A 20,264-nucleotide genomic window follows, 5' to 3' on the forward strand; every position below is an offset into this window, starting at 1 on the left:
ACTCCCAATTTAGAGATTAAGAATGGAGGTGTGGCAACATTAAGGATTCAATTAGTTAGCTTCTGATCTATGAGTCACCATCATTATCTTCTATATAGTAATAATTTTCCACACAATTGTATGAAGCGTATTTAATTAAAAGTTTCTAATATTGCATTAGAAACTAAAAAGAAACAATGGAAGCCTATTTTAATTCTGTCAACCTAGGATAAGCAAATATAATTTCAACAAGTAATAGGAAAATATCCTGTCAACATTTTTCTTTTTTATATGAAGTCTCGGTAGTCTGGAATATACTTTACATTTGAAGCACGGTTTGGACAGGACTAGTTAAATTTCAAATGCTCGTCAGCCATACAGCTCTTAAACTAAATAGTCTATGTCAAACAAAAACATATGCTCTGAGGTAGTATCTGACTGTTTCTATGGAAACAATGCCATGAAGTTCAGAGAGAATCTTTAACATCTGATGTCTTACTGGCTCACCCTACCTATGTCTCCTCATACCGGTTCTGACGAAGTTCAGAGTCTAACCGAGGCTAGCCTCTCAGAACTTCTGCCTACTATCTGAAAGACAAACACCTTGGAAGAAGACAAAGATGGTCATTTTAGTACAGACTATTTCGCAGAAGATGGTAATTGTATTTGTTTGTTATGAGACTGACTAGGAATATCTGCTGGTAGTTATCTGCTGGAAATCCTTTAGTTTGAAGTGAGAGGAATTACTTTGAAAGGTCGTAACCATTGTAAGCAATAATTCAGTCTGACCACGTTTTCATTTGTTAGTTTTGAGACAAGATGTCACTCTGTTGCTCCAGCTGACCTGTAACTCACTATTTGAGGCCTCACATTCCTCATCCTCTTGCTTCAACCTCCTGAAGAGCTTAACTGCTTCTTAGTGCTTGATTCGTGTCATTCATACCAGGTGTCTATTGGAGTCGATTAATGACCCAAGCTTTCAGTTTTTACTTTCTTCACCAAGGACCCTTATTGTTTTTAGGACAGTGCTATTCAATACAGAGTGAGTCTATAAAGTGCTGAAAAGCTGTACCAGAGATTTTACTTGAGGATCAAAAGTGTTCAGTCCTCGGATTTGTAGTCTTTTTTTTTGTCTTTGTTGTTTGTTTTCAGTTATGAACATTATTTTATTTTGTTTTCTCATTTTGGCTTTGGTTTATGTTTCTCTCTCTCTCTCTCTCTCTCTCTCTCTTTTCTTTTTCTTGGTTTACAGTTCCAATATTTGTATCATGTCTGGTGAAGGGCTTCATTTTATCTCCATCTGATCATCACGTCAATTACAGCTCACCTTCATGTCAGATAAGGTGGTGCATGCCTTTAGTCCCCACACTCAGGTGTCAGAGGCAGACAGATCTTTGAGTTTGGGCCAGCCTGGTCTACAGAGTGAGTTTCAGGATAGCAAGGACCACACAGAGAAACCCAGTCTGGAAAAACCAAAAAGAAAAAGGGAAAAAGGGAACAAATAAAACAACAAAAAACAATCAACGCTTACGTGATTCTGTTAGAATGGTGATGAGACTTTGGAATTTTGGTTGGAAAATAGTTATGTTCATCTGGATTTTAGTGAGATCAAGTGACCTTCAGACATGCTTATATACTAGCCTATCATTTCTGATGTGAGACTTAAAGAAACACGCCCTAACGCTCAAGGCCACAGGCTTAGCTGGAATTTCTGGCAAGATTGTAATTATAATGTTAGATAAAACTCATGACCAGGAACATTATCAGCTCCCACCATGAATATTGAGAACACTTCTGAAGTAGAGCCAGAAGCTAGCCTTGTAAGACTTAAACCTAGTTCTAACACGTGTGGGAAGACATACGTTGAGTGCTGATTTCCTAAATATGAACTATCCTTTAAACTGGACTCCAAAAGTGACTTAAGTGAAAAAAAAAATCTTAAGTATTCAAGAAAATACTTAAGAGCATTACAGAATAGTCTGAGAATAAAACCTTTTTAAAAACTTTCTATTTCATTGTCCCTACAAATCTGTAGGCTAACCATCTTCAAATACTACTTATATGTTCATATTCACAAATGTGCATATACTGTTTCTTAATTCGGGTAAAGATTCGATATTCCTGTAATGAGGGTGAGAAAGCTTTGACTTGACCAACAGTTTGCTATGGTAAGCTCAAAGGCCAGAACTGCTTTTCGGAATTTTAAAAAGAGGTAGTTACTAAATGTTATTCAATCGATTATCAGATGCATTTACAGAAGCTGGTGTGGAGATCAGGTTAGAACTGCTACGTTGAGGGAGGACCCCAGCACATTTGAGCCGAACAGACAAAACTGGAGACAAAATAAAACATTCACATCAAGTTCAGACATAAACAAAAAGTTAACATGAAAAACAAACCTGGGATACAAGGTTACAGCAACCTCACATGAAACTTTGGGTGGCTCTTAAAAGAGCCTTTTGAAACTTTGGGACTGGTCAAATTACGCCCTCTCCCCGCGGATGCGGCGGGCCAGCTGGATGTCCTTGGGCATGATGGTGACCCTCTTGGCGTGGATGGCGCACAGGTTGGTGTCCTCGAACAGGCCCACCAGGTAGGCCTCGCTCGCCTCCTGCAGCGCCATGACGGCCGAGCTCTGGAAGCGCAGGTCGGTCTTGAAGTCCTGCGCGATCTCGCGCACCAGGCGCTGGAACGGCAGCTTGCGGATCAGCAGCTCCGTCGACTTCTGGTAGCGCCGGATCTCGCGCAGCGCCACGGTGCCGGGCCGGTAGCGGTGCGGCTTCTTCACGCCGCCCGTGGCGGGCGCGCTCTTGCGGGCAGCCTTGGTGGCCAGCTGCTTGCGCGGGGCCTTGCCGCCGGTGGACTTGCGGGCCGTCTGCTTCGTGCGAGCCATAGCAAACTAGAGAAGAGGGGAGGTTTACTCTCGGGGAGAAACACTGTGGTTCTGCGCGCAGAGCTGGTATTTATAGTACACAAAGAATTGTGATTGGCTGGAAATATTTTACCTGTGACGTTCCAGACTCTGATTGGTTTGTACTTTAAAACTACAGTTTCACCGTCTCTGGGGCTAAGGTGTCTGAGGACGACGTCTCCTGCATGTGTGTGTGCTTTTTAAGAAAGACGGAATAAAATTCCTGTGACCATTAACTTCTCCAACACCTCTGCTGCCCAACACTTGGCATCTTGGCTTTGCTGCCACGGAAGCACAGAGAACAAACTTGCTTTCTCGCGCACTGTGGCGTTGGCTGCTGTTCTTCCGCATCGAAGGGCGGCAGGCCAGACTCCACCCTCTGACTGGCTTACTGTGTTTTCGTAAAGAACCAGTAAAAAAGCAGGTCTAGAATCCCTCATTTGCGTGGAAAGACTCCACTGCCTTGCAAGCTGCACTAACGAAGAGCAACAGGGCGAGTACAGAAGTCTGACGTAGGTTTCTCTGGGGATTTCGTCATCCGCTGAATCTGTTCGGATGCTTTGAGTGCTTGCATTTTTTTTTTTTTAATTTAACTCCCCTCCAACTCAAACATTCCAAGCACTCTTGGCCAGAATTCACTCGGCACGTTCGAAATCTGTTCATCTAGATCAAAAACAACCAAACGGCCGTCATAGGTTAAGATCACACTTTAGATTTTTTTGTTTTTCTTTACTGGATATCATGCCAGGGCTTATTCAGTCGGGCAGCCACAGGTGCTTCCTTATTGGAGGTTTCGGTACGCAACGCGGAATCGCCGTAGGAAAGCGATGCTCTTGGATCCCTTAAAAACTTCCTTCGCTAAAACGGGAAAAAGCACCAGCAAGCGCCGGCACCGTGACCGCGTAAGTGCTGGGGTTGGACTGGCTAATTTGCAGGCGCCTCGCCGGCTGAGGTACTTTCCTGGCGAGGCGGCGGGAGAGCACGGCGTGTCTTTGGCGCGCGTGCCACTCCCGCCTCACGCAGCCGGCCGGCCGGGGAGAGTTTCCCGCGCGCGCAGGGGCGGCGTGACAGCGCCCCGGGGGCACAGAGCGAGCTGGCGCTCCGAGAGCCGTGGCGGGCGGGCGGGCGCGCCCGGGCCCCGGGAGGCGGGGCTTGAGGCGCCGAGGGGGCGGGCGTTAGCGCGCACCAATCACAGCGCGGCCCTCCTCTATAAATACGCCGCGCGGGCGCACCGCCTCCTTACTCCTCTTCTGCGATTTGGTGTCACCTGCCTCTCCTCCCCTCAGTCGCGATGTCCGAGACGCCGCCGGTCTCTCAGGCTGCCTCCGCCGCCCCCGAGAAGCCCGCAGCCGCCAAGAAGACCAAGAAGCCTGCCAAGTCCGCGGCGCCTAAGAAGAAGCCCGCGGGGCCGTCGGTGTCCGAGCTCATCGTGCAGGCTGTCTCCTCCTCCAAAGAGCGCAGCGGCGTGTCCCTGCCCGCCCTCAAGAAGGCCCTCGCTGCGGGCGGCTACGACGTGGAGAAGAACAACAGCCGCATCAAGTTGGGGCTCAAGAGCCTGGTGAGCAAGGGCACCCTGGTGCAGACCAAGGGCACCGGCGCTGCTGGCTCCTTCAAGCTCAACAAGAAGGCGGAGGCCAAGACCACCAAGGTGTCCGTGAAGGCCAAGGCTTCGGGGTCCACCAAGAAGCCCAAGAAGACTGCTGGGGCCTCAGCCAAGAAGGCTGTCAAGACTCCCAAGAAGCCGAAGAAGCCCGCCGTCGCCAAGAAGCCTTCCAAGAGCCCGAAGAAGCCGAAGGTGGTGAAGGCCAAGAAGGTAGCCAAGAGCCCTGCCAAGGCCAAGGCAGTGAAGCCCAAGGCTGCCAAAGGGAAGGTGACCAAGCCCAAGACCGCAACTAAGCCCAAGAAGGCGGCACCCAAGAAAAAGTGAACAGTTCGGTTGGAGGCTTCTTCCAGTAACCCAACGGCTCTTTTCAGAGCCACCTACCCAACTAAAGAGCTTGGCACTGATTTGCCCCGCAGCCGGGCTGCCTGGTACAGAGTTTGAGTACACCTGGGGCCCCTAGAGTAGTGAGGTCTGTCGTCCCCCCCCCACTAGCAAACTGACAGCATAGCACTGGCTCGACCTCAGGCCTGTTCAACGGCGGTTCTGTGCCGTCTGGCCCAAGGTAGCATTCGCAGGTGTGCGGAGAGGAGAGCTTTTACCTGGGGGGGGGGGGGGGTGGTCTCAGGTGAGCTTCATTAGTGTCTGAGAATGCTGGCCTCCAGGTGTGGTCCATCTAACCGTAGTTTTCCGGGGATCAGGGTCCTGGGCTGGGTGGTCCTCCCAGGTAAGTGGCCGAGAACACAGGTCCCTAAGCAGTGCCTTGCGTGCGCTGCAGCACTGAGCATATGGAATATGGTCAGGACAAAGTTTACATGCCTGTTGTTTTCTTAAAATCAGGTCCAAAAGATGGGGTTACGAATTAGGACTGCTGGGTGCTTGAAGGCTCGGTGTTGGAAGTGCAGAGCGTGGTATTTGAGCTCTTGATTGGCTCATCTCCCACGTAGTGCTGGGAACTTCACCGTTCAGTGTTCAAAGGCACTTTGAAGACTTTGTAGATTTCGCTGCGTTGCCACTTGTGTCTTTGGACTGCTGCCTCCCCTACTCTGCCCTGGGCGGGTGCCCTTCTGTTGGAGGTTGGGGGACAACTTGAAATTGGTTCTCTTCCACTATTTGGGTCCAAGTCATCCACAGGGCTTGCTTGCTGGCAAGTCCCTCTTAACTCTCCCAGCCCATCTTGCCGGCCCTGAATTTAGTTTTTTGTTGGTTGATTTTTACTGTATTTGACTACTGGTTTGTAAAGATGTTAACACACGGAGAAGTGTGCACATTTAGACATCTTGTTTTTCTCTTTGAAAAGAACTTGAGACAGTCAAGCGTCCAAGACCTGTCACAAATACATGGAAGGTCAAACCTAAAGGATCCTGAAATTGTCATTTTTGGCTACACAGCTATAGGGTGTCTTAAAACAAATTAAGGGATAGTTTGGTTGATTGGTTGTTTTGGTTTTGATTTTTGAGAAAGGGTTTCTCTGTGTAGCCTTGGCTGTCCTGGACTCACCTTGTAGATCAGGCTGGCCTGGAACTTAAAAAGATCCACCTGCCTCTGCCTCCCAGAGTGCTGGGATAACAGGTGTGCGCCATGGCGCCTGACTTGGTTTTGTTGTAAACCGTAAAAGTTGGGATTTTGTTTTTTGTTTTGTATATATATATATATATATATATGTATATATATATATATATATTTTTTTTTTTTTTTTTTCACATGAGCTATTTTGGTCTTTTTGTTAATCTGTTGGTAAGCACTAAACTGAACATGATGCAACAAATAAGACTCCATCCATATTGCTAATTATAAAGTATATTTTACAAATCTTAGTAAATGACTTATTCTAAGAACAGCTCAACTTCCAGAAGTGTCAGTTTCAGCTTCTCCTCTTCACTGTGGACTCATTAATATTTTTGCAGTCTAAAGTACATCCTTCAGTTATTTTTGATGAAAATTATCTTAACCACTAGCATCTACTTTTTTTTTTTAATCTTTGTTGGCTTTAGGAATTGCTTGCTTGTGTTTCTTGTTTTTTCAGTGATCTGTCTTCTTGTTCCATTATTGGTTTTATTTTAGATATGTTTATTCTTACGCGTGTTAGTGTTTTTCCCACATGTATGTGTGTGTACTGTGTACATGCTCTGGAAGCAGAGTTACAGATGGTTGTGAGCTACCATGTAGGAGCAACTAACAACCACCCAAGGTTCTCTGCAAAAACAAGCGTTCTATCTCTTCTGTTGCCTCTATTGTGGTTTTCAATATAGGAGAGAATGATTTTCTTTTTAACACCAGCATTGCACACAATGCTCTTTTTTCTTTCCTTCCTTTCTTTGTTTCTTTCTCTTTCTTCTTCTTTCTCTCTTTTTTCTTTCTTCTTTTTCTTTCTCTTTTTTTTTCTTTTTCTTTTCTTTCTCTTTTTCTCTCTTTCCTCCTTTCTGTTTCTTTTCTTCTTTCTCTCTTTTTTTCTCTTTCTTTTTCTTTCTTTCTCTTTCCTCTTTCTTTCTTTCTTTCTTTCTTTCTTTCTTTCTTTCTTTCCCTTTCATTTCTTTTTTGACAGTTTCTCTGTGTAGCCTTGGCTATCTTGGAACTCACTTTGCCTTCCAGGTTGGACTTCATGTCTACCTCCCCAGTGCTATGATTAAAGGTGTGTGCCACCACCATACACAGTGTTGCAACTTTGATCTTTTCTTCTCTTTATCTCCATGTGTAATGCACATTATATGTAATATTTTGAATACTATTTGTAAGTGCTAGCTATACATATAAGAATAATAATTAATAATAATTGGAATTCCAATTATGATTAAGAAACTATTGCTTCAACTGTTTGTGTGGTCGCCTAGATGTTTAAGAATATTGCATTTTAGCCAGGTGTCGTGGTGCAAACCTTTGATCCCGGCACTCAGGGAGGCAGAAGCAGGTGGATCTTTTGTGAGTTCAGGGCCAGCCTGGTCTACAAATTGAGTCCAGGACAGCCAAGGCTGCACGGAGAAAACAAAACAACAACAACAACAACAATAAAGGATACTGCTTTTTAAGCTCAGATAGGCTTGGTGCACAGGTCTACTTGGGATACTGAGGCAGGATGATCCCAAATTCGTGCACTGTCTGGGTTGCAGAGTGAGATTTTGAAACCACCATGAGCAAATTAGCAGGACCCCACCTCAAAATAGAAAGTTGAAAGTGGGGAGGGCTGGCATGTAGCTGAGTGGTAGAACATTTGCTTAGCATGTGTGAGATCCTGGTTCAATCTCCAGGACTGAAAAAACAAAACAAAACAAACAAAAACCCTTAGTTTCTAATCTATAAATAACATAATTTATTTAATGTTTGTTTTAGAGTTTATTTTAGATTTAGCTGTACCAAAATCATTAAAATAATCCATTCATTTCCTTCACTGGGTTAACATAGACTCTTATTTATAAGCTTCTTATATAATAAGATTTAGAATCTATTTTTGCATCTACTATTCTCTCCACATAAACTATGTACTTTAAAAATTTTTTTCAAGACAGGGTTTCTCTGTGTGGCCTTGGCTGTCCTAGAACTCACTTTGCCAACCAGGCTGGCTTTGAATTCATAGAAATTTACTTGCCTCTGCCTCTGCCTCCCTAAGGCTGGGATTTAAGGTGTACACCACCATGCCTGAATAAATTTTTTATTCCCATTTATAGGTTTTCTTTCTTTCTTTTTTTTTTTTTTTTTTTCATGGCTTTTTGCTACCTCTTCCAGATAACATGTAAGAATTATATTGATATCTATATCCAGCTAATTTGCTGATTTCTGAATTTCTGCTTTCTTTTTCTTTCATAGGTGACAGCAAAACAAATAATTTCACCTTTTTAAAATTCCTCAATATAAATCCCATGTGGTTTTGTGCTTCTTTTGCTATAACAATCTTAAGTATTAATTTTAGCAGGCATTTTAATGCCTGATTTTAATTTACATTGTGTTTAACATTTGTTGGCCTATATCTTAATTTTTTAGCATATGCATTTTAAACAGGTTTTTTTTCATGCTCATTTGACTTAATTTGTTTGGATGGTTGATAAATTTTCTTTGCCTAGTGATACAATTTTAACTGGCTTAGTGCTTTCTCAAATGTTAGGCAGGCCCTCAAACATGGTGTGACTGGAAGACTTAAAAGTAGAAGAATGAAACTTATTTTTCTAAGACGGTTGTTTCTGAGAAAGAAGCGGGGTGTAGCTTAAGTGAAGGCCAATTGCAATTCTGTTAGTCTGCAGCCTTTCAAGACTACAAGTAGAATAAGGACTCACTAGCTGAATCAAGGGTCCTTAGCTCAGCCACATGGAATCATTCCGAGACCTTGATAATAGCTTGTGGAAGGGTGAAGTTATCCATTTGAATCTTTGGTAAATGTGTTTTTAAAGCTAGGAGACTGGGCTAGGCCACCAAGATAGTAACTGAGCTGATATGTAAAAAAAAAAAAAAGAGAGAGAAAAGCCATGAGGGAGATCTCACTTTGAACATTTATCACACTTAATTTTGAATACGTAAGTCTAGATTTGGGGGCTTCTCTTTGTTTCCTTGAAAGTCAAGTAGTTTGGTTTGGTTTGGTTTGAGTTAGTCTTAGTGTTTTCAGACGAGGTCTCCTGTAGCTCACCATGCAGCTGAAGTTGATCTTGATTACCTGATCCTTCTGCCTCCACTTCCAAAGTGCTCTGATTACAAAGACATGTACTAGCTAAAATAGTGTTTTTCAACTGTAGATCCCAGCCCTGTAGGAAGGGAATAAAACAGAACATTTTACATTATGTCATATCACATAGAGGAAAATATCTTCATGGAATATAGTGTGTATTTCAGACATTTATGTTATTATCTGTGCGCATGCATTTTCTGCAACATTTTCACTAATATTCCATGTTGGTCATTATGAAATATTCTGAAAGCCAGTGGAGACCCTGGAGAGTCTGTTTAAACTGACGTTCTAACAGAAGAATTGGCAGATCTACAACAGCAGAGACCCGAAGACAGAGTTCTCTGCAATGACAAGGTGCCAGCGGGTACATACATATACATTTTATTGTTGTTAATTGCTCCATTTATTTATTTTGTAGGTGAAGAAGAGATGGGGGAGAGAGGGGAGAGAAAGGGGGGAAAGAAAAGAGAGAGAAGAGAGCAGTCCTCTGTGAAGGTTAAGAAGACCCTGTGGGAATCAGTCCTCTCCTTCTACCCTACAAGTCCCGGAGACTGAACTCCGGTCAGTCTTCTTCCCAATACAGATTCTACCCTTTACTCACTGGTTTGTCTTTCCCTTTGGAGCTTTTTGAAAGGAAAAAGGAAAAGCTGAAAAAAAATCATCAGAAATAATTGAAGACCAGTAGGACCTCAATAAAGGGGCACAGATGAACTACAAATAATGGGAGAAAAATGAGCCAGGGAGGGGTAGGAGAATCTCTTGTGCAGGCTTTATTGTGGTTTTTTTATGTAGACAAATTACGAAAGGGAAATGTTGAGAGAAAAGGCTCAAATTTATTGTTTTCTTTACATTTTCAGGTGTTTTTTTTTCTTTTTTTTGAGAATGTAAAATGTAACATAACTTAGAAGATACTAATGTGCATACAAAACATGGCTAGAGAGTTGGTGAGATACAGCCGAACTAAGGATGTTTGCTGCTGTTCTTGAAGATCCGAGCATGATTCCGGTGGTCCACATTGTAGGAGAATTCAACTCTCACAAGTCCTCTGACTCAAAATGTGTATGACAGCATGGGCACACTCATACAACACATCCCCAAACAATACATAAATGTAACTTACACATTTACAAATTAAAAGAGCAAAGCTAGATTAAGACAGACATATTATCAGCTCACTAGATGTTTATTAAAAGAAGTGGCCAAGCAAATTCACTGTGGCATTTCTTCTGTGTCATGTTCCATTGCTTTTTAACCAGTTACCTATTGCAAACGTTTTTCAAGTGGGTCTCAGACTAGATTCCCAGAGGCGGGATTTCTGTGCAAAATGGTAAAACATAACACAGGAAATTTCCTGGTTTTCATGAAATCATTATATAATTTTTAAAAATATAATGAAGAACAGAATGCTAACAGACCACAACTACCATTGACACAGCTTTTTAAATTTTATTGTTAGCTGGTAGTGTTTGAAATGTCACAGCTATGTGGAAAGATACACACTGAGCTTCATACTTCTGTCCTGGCCATACTTTATGTAAATACAAACCAAAAAAATGTATACAAATGTTTCCCCCTTTTTCACAGAATAATACATACATGCTGTGTATGGGGAGAATCTGTCCCTGGGCTGAATCTGCACTAGGACACAGTCCTTCCTTCGCTCTCAGTGATAGGTGGCATACATTGTATGAATGAGCAAGAGATTATTCTGGCTTGCATCTATCTATAGATGTGTGTATGTATGTAAGAAATCAGTCCTTCCTTTGAAATGCGAAAAGTGCAAACCACATTTTTTAAAGCAATCTTTCAGCATTGCTTGTGATGAATTTTGCTATGCTACCTGTGCTGGTGAGTTTTATGTCAGCTTGACACAAGCTATAGCCATCTGAGAAAGAGAAAAGCTCAACTAAAGAAATACCTCCAGAAGATACGGGCTGTAGACAAGCCTGTAGAGCACTTTCTTAGTGGTTGACTGGGGAGGGCCCAGCCCATTGTGGGTGGTGCTGTCCTGGGGCAGGTGGTCCTGGGTTCTGCGAAAAAGCAGATCCATTAAGCAGCACCCCTCCACGGCCTCTGCATCAGCTCCTGCCTCCAGGTTCCCGCCCTGTTTGAGTTCCTGTCCTGACTTCCTTCAGTGATGAACAGTGCTGTGGATGTGTAAGCCCTTTCTTTCTTCCCCAAGGTGCTTCGGTCATGGTATTTCATCACAGGAGCAGTCACCCTAACTAAGACACCAGCTTTTTATTTTCATGTAATTTATAACTTTTAACTCGAACCACATCACTGCCCCATTTCCACCTTAGCTGGTCTGGATCTCCTCCTCCAGGAGGGAGGCCCCCAAGGTTACCTACTTAGTAATAGGGATTAATTCGTGAGAAAACCCACTGTCCAGCTATTAGGATGTGAGGCTCAGAAATTCCCCAAGCTTTGAAGGTAGGAAGATCAAAGTTACGCCTGCTTTATCTCTTCCTGAACACTGAGCTCTGACCGTCTGCTTACTTCTCCAGAAATTTAGCCTTCTTGACTGTAACCTGGGCTCTAGTAACACCGAAACTTTACCAAGCATGAGTATTTTATCTGTGTTAAATGCCACAGCCTAGCGTTCGGTGGTTAGCCACAGCAGTTCACTAAAGCCGACTCACAGTGGCTCGAAAGAGGCAGCTGAAAAAAATTCAAGCATTTTGTGAGCCCGTTGTTAAGCCCAGCAGTTACTACAACATAGGAGTTACAACTAGATAACATACATTTTTAAAGTTAGGTACCAAACCCTTCCAACTACATGATAATGATTCTTCCTGGGAGCGTTTGCACCTCTCCAACCTTCAATGGTGAATATGTTAAATAACCTGATACTGTGGTTTTTTTTTTCAGTCATTCGCACTACTGGTGGGAGTAGTTCAGCCACGAAAATAGGCAACATTACAAGGGGAGTGTTTTTGTTTGTTTGTTTGTTTGTTTGTTTGTTTTTAATTCAACACATTGTTTTGTCTAACAGTTGACTAGCAGGAGTGGATACTGGGTTTTTCCTGCAGAGGCTGATTTTATGTGAGTAGGTTCAACTGTCGGTACCAGCAAGAACTGTTCCTCCAGTGATCTCAACAAACCGGGAAGTCAACAGGAAATGAGACGTCCTTCTCCTTGCAGCTCTCGTCTTCCTCCCATCCGGGAACGGGAGGCTAGAGGGTGAGGTGAGACTGGGTCTTCCTGTGTCGCACGCACGGTGGGTCGGGTTATCACTGCTGCAGATCTGGGATTGCCTCATACCGATGCTGCTCTCAACGTCGTCACACCTGTGCAAGTGGTCCCTTCACCTGTGTGTGTTTTCGTCTTTCAACCTAAGTTCTTCATGTGGAATTCCTAATAACAGTATCCTTTCTTTTCCATCACCACAAGAGAAAAGGATACTCAATATGTTATCAGTCATGAAGTTGGCATCCTATTAAAATGCTTTCTATTGTTCCTGTAGAAGGAATAGGGTGGTGGATGAAAATGGGTCCTATATGAGGTTGGGAGAACTACAGAGCTTTCATGGAGGAGCCAGCGAGGAGCATGAATTAAATAGTTGTCCTATAGTGTCTCTGTTAGGGTGACTACTGCTGTCATGAAAAACCATGACCAAAAGCAACTTGGAAAGGAATTGTTTCACTTACATTTCCTTATAACAGCTCATCATCAGATGGCAGCCAGGGCAGGAACTCAAACAGGGCAGGAACCTGGAAGCAGGAGCTGATGCTGAGGCCGTGGAGGAGTGCTGCTTATTGGCTTGCTCTCCATAGCTTGCTTGGCCTGCTTCACTATGGAGCCCAGGACCACCATCCCAGAAATAGCACCACCCACAAAGAGCTGACTTTAAAAAATGTCCTATAAGCTTTCCTGTTTACAAACTGACTTTCTGGAAGCATTTTTTTCAATTGAGGTTCACTCCTCTAAGATGACTATAGCCTTCAAAAAGAAAGCATTTAGGTTCTCTATTAGTATTAATGTTAAATTTTTAAGTCTTTACTGTAAGTACTCCTAGTGTTCAGTGTGTGTGTGTGTGTGTGTGTGTGTGTGTGTGTGTGTGTGTGTGTGATCATAGGTACTGGGAATGGAGCCATCTCACTCCTTGATTGTCAGCTCTTGGACTCTTTCTTGCTGTGCTGGCTGACTTGAGGGATGTCAGTCAAATATGTAGCTAGACTAAATTTATGCAAACACCAGGTAAACTCAGGTGTTCCACAGATGCGTTGAAACAACTGTACAAAGACTGCTTGGCTCCTGAAGGCACAGCCTCACTTAAAATCCTCAAAACATAGTCCTACAAGAATTTTTGCCATCACTACCTCGTATGAACTCTAGATGACCTTACAACCGCTCCCACTTACCTGCTCCTAATTCAGTTGCATGGCTCCAGCTCCATACAGCTAGTAGGGCTTGGGAAGAATCAGCTTTGAGTTCAGAAGTGTGCTACCTGGTTCTGTGTCAATTTGACACACAAGCTAGAGTTATCTGAAAAGAGGGAACCTATATCAAGAAAATGCCCCCATAAGATCCAGCTGTAAAACATTTCACTTAATGAATAATTGATGGGGGAGGCCCCAACTCATTGTAGGTGGTTCCATTGCTGGGTTGATGGTCCTGGGTTCTATAAGAAAGTAGACTAAACAAGGCATGATGAACAAGCCAGTAAGCAGTACTCCTCCATGGTCTCTGCATCAGCTCCTGCTTCCAGGTCCTTGCCCTGTTTGAGCTCTTGTCCTGACTTCCTTTGATAATGAACAGCAATAGGGAAGTGAAAGCCAAATTAAACCCTTTTTCTCCAGCTTGCTTTTTGTTCATGGTGTTTCATCACAGCAATAGAAACCCTAACTAAAACAAGAAGGAAGAGGAAAGAAGCTATGCCAAACATACACTATATATATTGTATGACACTATATATATATATATATATAATGACACTAGAAACAAATTGCCTGGCTATTGCTGTTGCCCTTTCCTGCCATTTATCTGTGGACTGGGGCCTTGGCATATTGAGATAAGCATGTCAGTGATGATATGTAAGAGGTCTGGTGAGATGGCTCAGTTGGTAAAGTGCTTGTCTTGAAAAGGTGAGGGACCAAGTTCAATTCCTAACACCCAAGTACAAGAAGATCTATGTCCACACTTGTAATCATTTCCTCTTCTCTCCCTGCAGTTACTTCCTTGAATCTCCCTGTCTCTTCCCCTCTTCCCTCCTTATAAAGAGGGTATAAGCTGGAAGATCTCACAGAATTTTAGGATATTCTCTTTTCTTTCATGTAATACTCTTTACATGTGAGCAAATTTTAAATAACTTCCTCTTTCATGTCCCTGATGTCAGCTTATTTCATAGACTGAGTTGTGGAACCTTCAGAGGGTCGAGGCAGAGAGCTCTTCATACCCCTACATGTTTCTCTTACAAACTTGTGTCGTGTCTAATGTTCTCAGGCCCAGCCAGAAACTTTAAGAAAGTCGTTTTGCTTTCCTACACCAGAAAACAGTTAAAAATAAGTGTTTATAAAACTTCAGTTTTCAAATACACATATTTGTAGAAAACAGCTCACATCCTATGAGCCGTAAAATGTCAGAAAGGTTTAGCATTGGAAGAGCTGTCATTCCAATTTATCCCATTAAGTCAGAAATGATATTTGTAAGAGGGTCAACAGATTATTCTGGAGATATGGTGGTTTGGATGGAAATGGTCCCCAAAGGCCTACGTATTTGAATACTTGGTCTCCAGGTGATTGAGCTGTTTGGGAACGATTAGAGGGGATGGCCATGTTGGTGGAGATGTGTCACTGGGGACAGCCTCTGAGGTTTTGAAAGCTCACCATTCCCAGTTAGTGTGCCTCTCTGCCCCTAGCTCATCCCCTGCCTCCTACTTGCAGAGAAGGATGTAGGTTCTCAAGTATTGCGGCCGTGCTATGCCTGCCTGCCACCATGCTCCCTGTCATGATGATTATGAACTCTAATAACCTTTTAAAACTGTAAGGCCCCAGTAAATTTTCTTCTACAAGTTGCCTTTTGTCATGGTCTCTTCAGGGCAATAGAAAAGTAACAGAGACAGAGGGTTAAATGGCTAATGATTCAACTTAAGATGATGCAGAGAACATCAGAAGGAGGAAGAAGGTATCAAGTTTAAGGCTCAAGCCGGCAATGAGACAAATCATATACCTGGAAAAGCGGAAGAAATACAAGAGCCCCTTCTTTTGAAATCAGCAAGAGCTAGATGTGGTAGGAAATCCCTGAGATCAGCACTCTGGAGGTTGATGTAACTGCACTGTAACTGCCAGGCAGGAGAGGATGCGCCAAGGAGAGACTGCACCTCCTTATCCTCTCAGACTATTGAAATGAAGGATCTCAATGAATAAAAACTGCCCCAGAAGTCCCAAGCTAGGGAAAGGCTGATGCCCAGTGCCCACCAGAGGAGGAGCCTGCCTTCCAGGAGAAGACTTCAAACAGTCCTGAGAACTTATTGGACCACGCAGAAAGATCAGAGCTTAGACCATGGTAGAAGCTTACCTTGACCAGAATAGTTTAGCTAAATAGATTAATGAAACTCTTGCCCTCTATTTAAACCTAAAGCTCATATCAGTACTTATGAAGACAGACTTGAAGGCTACTAGACCCCGTTATTTGTTCCTCTTTCCAGTGTGGTCACAATGAATAAATCTCCTTTTCTCTGCTTTTCACTGTTTCATTAATTGGTATAATGAGCGCAGGTGGCTGAACCTAGTTTGTTGAGTTTTTGGGAACCCAGATATTGCTCTAAGAACGCTGAAAATGTAAGACCTCAGGAGTTCAAGATCGCACCCTTTCCAGAAACTCTCACAGACCACGCAACTCATTGCAAAAGCAAGAGGTTTAATTTAACCGTTGCACAATGGGGTCACCCCTGCCAGTCAGCAAAGAGTTGCACTGGGAGACAAAGACCTTAGGTTTTTAAAAGAAAAATTGTGCGAAATTTGAAGTTGCAGTTTTGGCAATTCAGGATTGGATGAGGAAGCTATAAAGTAAGATAATTGGTTAGTCTTAGGTGCTCAAGCTTGGCCAGTCCTGCCAAGTATGGATGCAGCTGCAATTAAAGATGGGGGTGGTTAGCTCAACCTTGAAGCTTAGGGTTGCAGGCTCTTGGCTGGAGGTCAAAAGCTACTCAGAAGAAGTCTGGGTTCGTTGCTAAGAAACACTATCTTGAAGACAAGGGTCTGGTCATTCTTTTTGCTGAGTGAAGGTCATTGCGTGCTCGCTTTTTTTCTATTTGTCCTCATAGATAGGGTCACATTTCTCCATTCTCTGGAAAGGTACTAAGAGGCTTTAGCTTAACTTGAACCTAAAACTCAAAACTATAGGCTTTAGAAGATATACAGGTTACAAAGTTAGTCTAACCCTTTCAGAAACAGCTGAGACACAAATTTCAGGCCAGCCTAGGTTGTAAGGAATTTTCCTCCCCTGTCCCATAAGAGACTAAGAGAAATAAAAGAGGAAGAGGATGAAATTTAACCACTGAGACAAAAACATATTTGTTGTTACTGCTGAACAGTTTCAGCAGAATTGTGTGGTTTGATTTGATTGAAGACAGGGTTTCATGTAGTCCAGGGTGACATTAAACTTGCTATGTATCCAAAGATGACTTGAGCTTCTGATCTTCCTGCCTCTACCTCTCAAGTGCTAGGATTGCAAGTATGTGCCACCATGCCTGGTTGACTTATTTTTTTTTAATAAACTTTCTTAAACTTATACAGATTAAAAGGAACTAAAGATGATTAAGTTAGTTTTAAAATACATAAGATCAGCCCTTCTAGATGACAGTAGCACAGTAATAAAAAGCACAAAGAGATCTCAGAGACAGACTCTATGGGGTCCTTAATATATGAAAAGAAGGCAGCACCTGTGATGGAAAGGCCAGGCTGCAGACTGTATCAGGAAAACTACATCACTGAACTACTAAAGCTGTTAAACATTTAAAAAAATTAAGTAAATTTTAAGGTTTGTAACATAAAGCCAACACTCATTCAGGAAACAAGGGCTAGGGAAGACTTTCTCAAAGCATGAGTTATGAGGCAAATTTCAATTTTTTTGTTGTTTTTGTTTTTTGTGGTTTTGTTTTTTAAGACAGGGTTTGTGTAGCTCTGGCTTTCCCAGTCCTCAAATTGCAGACTAGGCACATGCTACCATAACCTGTCAAATTTCAATAATTTTGACTACATCAAATTTAGATCTTTCTGTTAAAGATTTACACTGTTAACACGGACATTACCTTACCCCTACAAGAGTGTTTTGAAGTAACATGTTAGAAAGTGTCATGGAATGTCTAGGCACGAGAAGATGTATATTCAGAATACTTTGAGGGTCTGATACAAGGACACCTGCTGGTCCTCAGAACTTGTTTGAATTAAGGCCTTCCTTCACTGAAGGGGTGAACTGGAGGGAAGGGGCTGCATGCCGTACACACCTAGTCTGAAGTTTCAAAACTGAGATAAATTCCACACGGCAACAGGGAAGGAAGTTGCCATCGGAAGTGAGAAATGCAAGTCAGTGTTGCCCTGAGCCGTACAGGAATTCCTCTCAGAACACTCATGTTCACCCCATCCTTGACATCCACAAGAAAGAGTACCAGTTTACAGCAAGGTGAGACAAAAACTGTTGAGTTCGTTGATTAGTCGGACAGACAAGGCACACTTGAAGAAACTGGGGTGCTAGCAGTAGGTGAGGAATTTCTCCAAGTATCCCAAGTATCTATGTGCTGGTAGGCTTGAGTTTATCCAAAGAATTCTGTCTTGGAAGAGGATCCTTAGGTATATAGTGCTGCTCGAAGGTAGAAAGGGAGGGCTGGAAGGGAAAAACCATTGTTTACTCTATAAACAAACTCGTTTGAGCTCTTTCACAGACAAGGGAGTATAGTTTCCTGCAGGTGGTCTGGTTAGTTATGTTGATATAAAGTGAATAAATAATTAAAAAAGAGAAATTCTTGGATATCAACCAGAGAGTATGGAAATAAAAAAGGGGCCCTTTCCTTCTCATCACTGTGTCACTTCTGGTTATTCTGCCTCTGTAGGCTCATATTTTTCAAACACCTACTTTATGTAAGGTTCTTAAACCACTTTACCTCCCTTCCAGCCCCTGCCCCTTCCCTTAGGTGGGAGATTAGTAGGGAAAAGGGCTGTAGACCTCTATTATCTACGTCTTGCTTATTAGGGTTGATGAGTCCTTAGGGGGATTACCAAACTCAGTCCTCAGGATACCAGCAATCTAATCAATCGGCAAAGCAGCAGACAAATGATTCAGTAGAAACTGCCCAAATGGTAAAAGTCTGCCGAAGCGGTGAAACCTCCGCTGAAGCAGTTCTCTGGATTGTTTCTCTTTGAAGAGATGGAACTGTTGCAAAGCACGGTAATGCAAAAGCACAGAGATGAAGAAGGTGTTATCTCACCACCTGTGGGCTTCTATAGATTCCTTCTCAGAGTCCCCACAAGGATATTTTGCAGCTCAAAAAACCATGCCCCTCACACCAGGGAGACTTCAGCTGACCAGCATCACCTTTTCAAGGGGTTGAGGGGGGAAGGAGATGTTTTCTGCAGGGAAAAGCATTCTCACATCCCACACTTGGGACCCAAACATAGTCACATGATACAACTGAGTTTCCAAAGGAACCAGAAACTTCCACCTCCTTCTAAAGAATGTTCTGGATCACAAGAATGTGAAATCATAACATCACAGTGGCAGAGACTGAAACAGGCCCAAACCCGCATTGTGGTGATGCCCACAGAAGTGTCTGCCAATGGAAGAATGAAAGAACACAATCTGAGTAAGTCTTTGGACTCACGTGTATGCTATCTGCATAGCTGAAGTACAATCGATATCAATGCAGTAAAAATTAAGTGATTAAAGGTGAGACAGGAAGGCTGGTAGGCACTAATTTGCCTTTCCTTCTAGAAAGTCATTCAAATAATAATGATTGGAATCTGACATTTGGAAAACTTTATATTAAAGTACTTTCTTTACTGGGATTTGAACCCAGACCTTTGTGCTCAGGATTCACTATTGAACTATAGTCCCAGTTTATACATATATAGGCAGACCTTCAAAATATCCTGATGCTTCAGCCTCTCTAGCAACAAAAACACCTGTGCCTCCAAGACCAACATTTAAATATCTTTTTAATACAAACAGGCACAGAGAGATACAACCTGTCTTTAAAATATGTCTGCCTTGGGGATAAGGGCAAATTCTTCCTTTCTTTTCACTTTACCTTTTATTTCTTTAAACACCTTGAAGCTGATTAGGTCACAAGCATTTGAAAGTTGAGTTAGCATAATCCCATTTCATTATTGGGGGGTGGGGAAGGGTGGAACTGGAATTCCACTCAGTCTTTCACAGGGAAGGTCAGTTAAGCGCAGATCCATTCTACCAAGCCAGAAAGGGCGGAGCACATTTAGGCTCCATCCATCCTCCATTTGCCTCAATCTGGGGCCTCCCCTCCACGTCTTGTCCGGCTCCGTTGCCGTCTTGCCCTCATCACTGGCAGCCATCTGCTCCAACCGACTTCTCAGCATAGAGAATTGGAGACACAGAAGCCTAACCTCCGGGTGCTTGGCTCACAGTGACCTCACAGAGGGATAGGACGCTGGTTCGGAGAGGATCAATCAGAAGAGAGAGCAGTCAAGCCTTGATGGCAGTGCTGTGGCCAGAGGAGCTGGGCATACCATCTGGTTCTCCCGCCTGGCTGAGTGTGCGCTTCAGCTCCCCAGGAGCTGTCTCTGCCTGCAGGCCTGGCTGTACCAGAGCACATCTAATAAATAGCCGAGATTCTGCTGTGAAATCTCGCAATAGAACGATCTTTTCTTTCAGAGCCAAATATGGCAAACTTCTTTTTTAGTTATTTACACGGTGTTTGAGTTAACAAAACAATGGGTTTCTTTATAGCACTCCTAGATATTATACTTTGTACTAATCTATCTCCTCACATCTTTCCTGGTTGCTGCTTGCTGGTTCTTTTCCTGTTCTCCATGTAACCCCACTTCTGCCTTCACCTCACAGCTGTCATTGCCCTCTTCCTCACCTCTTTTCCCCTGTCCCAACACACACACACACACACACACACACACACACACACACACACACACACA

General features: G+C 43.1%; 2 protein-coding genes across 3 annotated transcripts; one reads left to right on the forward strand and one right to left on the reverse strand.

The window, feature by feature from the left end:
• Positions 1–2,461: 2,461 nt before the first annotated feature.
• Positions 2,462–2,878, reverse strand: LOC129682229 (histone H3). The gene has a single exon (XM_055614482.1). The coding sequence runs from the start codon at positions 2,870–2,872 to the stop codon at positions 2,462–2,464; it is 411 nt and encodes a 136-aa protein (XP_055470457.1). The 5' UTR covers positions 2,873–2,878.
• Positions 2,879–4,181: 1,303 nt separating this feature from the next.
• Positions 4,182–9,663, forward strand: H1-1 (H1.1 linker histone, cluster member). Of its 2 annotated transcripts, XM_055614519.1 has the most exons (2): positions 4,182–4,703; positions 9,560–9,663. In XM_055614519.1, exons 1-2 carry the CDS (start codon positions 4,182–4,184, stop codon positions 9,632–9,634), a joined length of 597 nt encoding a protein of 198 aa, XP_055470494.1. In that variant the 3' UTR covers positions 9,635–9,663. The 2 variants fall into 2 exon arrangements, with proteins under 2 accessions (XP_055470494.1, XP_055470493.1); XM_055614518.1 differs by lacking the exon at positions 9,560–9,663 and having other exon boundaries at positions 4,182–4,817.
• Positions 9,664–20,264: the final 10,601 nt, after the last annotated feature.

Source organism: Psammomys obesus, unplaced genomic scaffold, assembly GCF_907164565.1.
Source record: "Psammomys obesus unplaced genomic scaffold, mPsaObe1.curated_primary_1811, whole genome shotgun sequence".
Taxonomy (NCBI): Eukaryota; Metazoa; Chordata; class Mammalia; order Rodentia; family Muridae; genus Psammomys; species Psammomys obesus.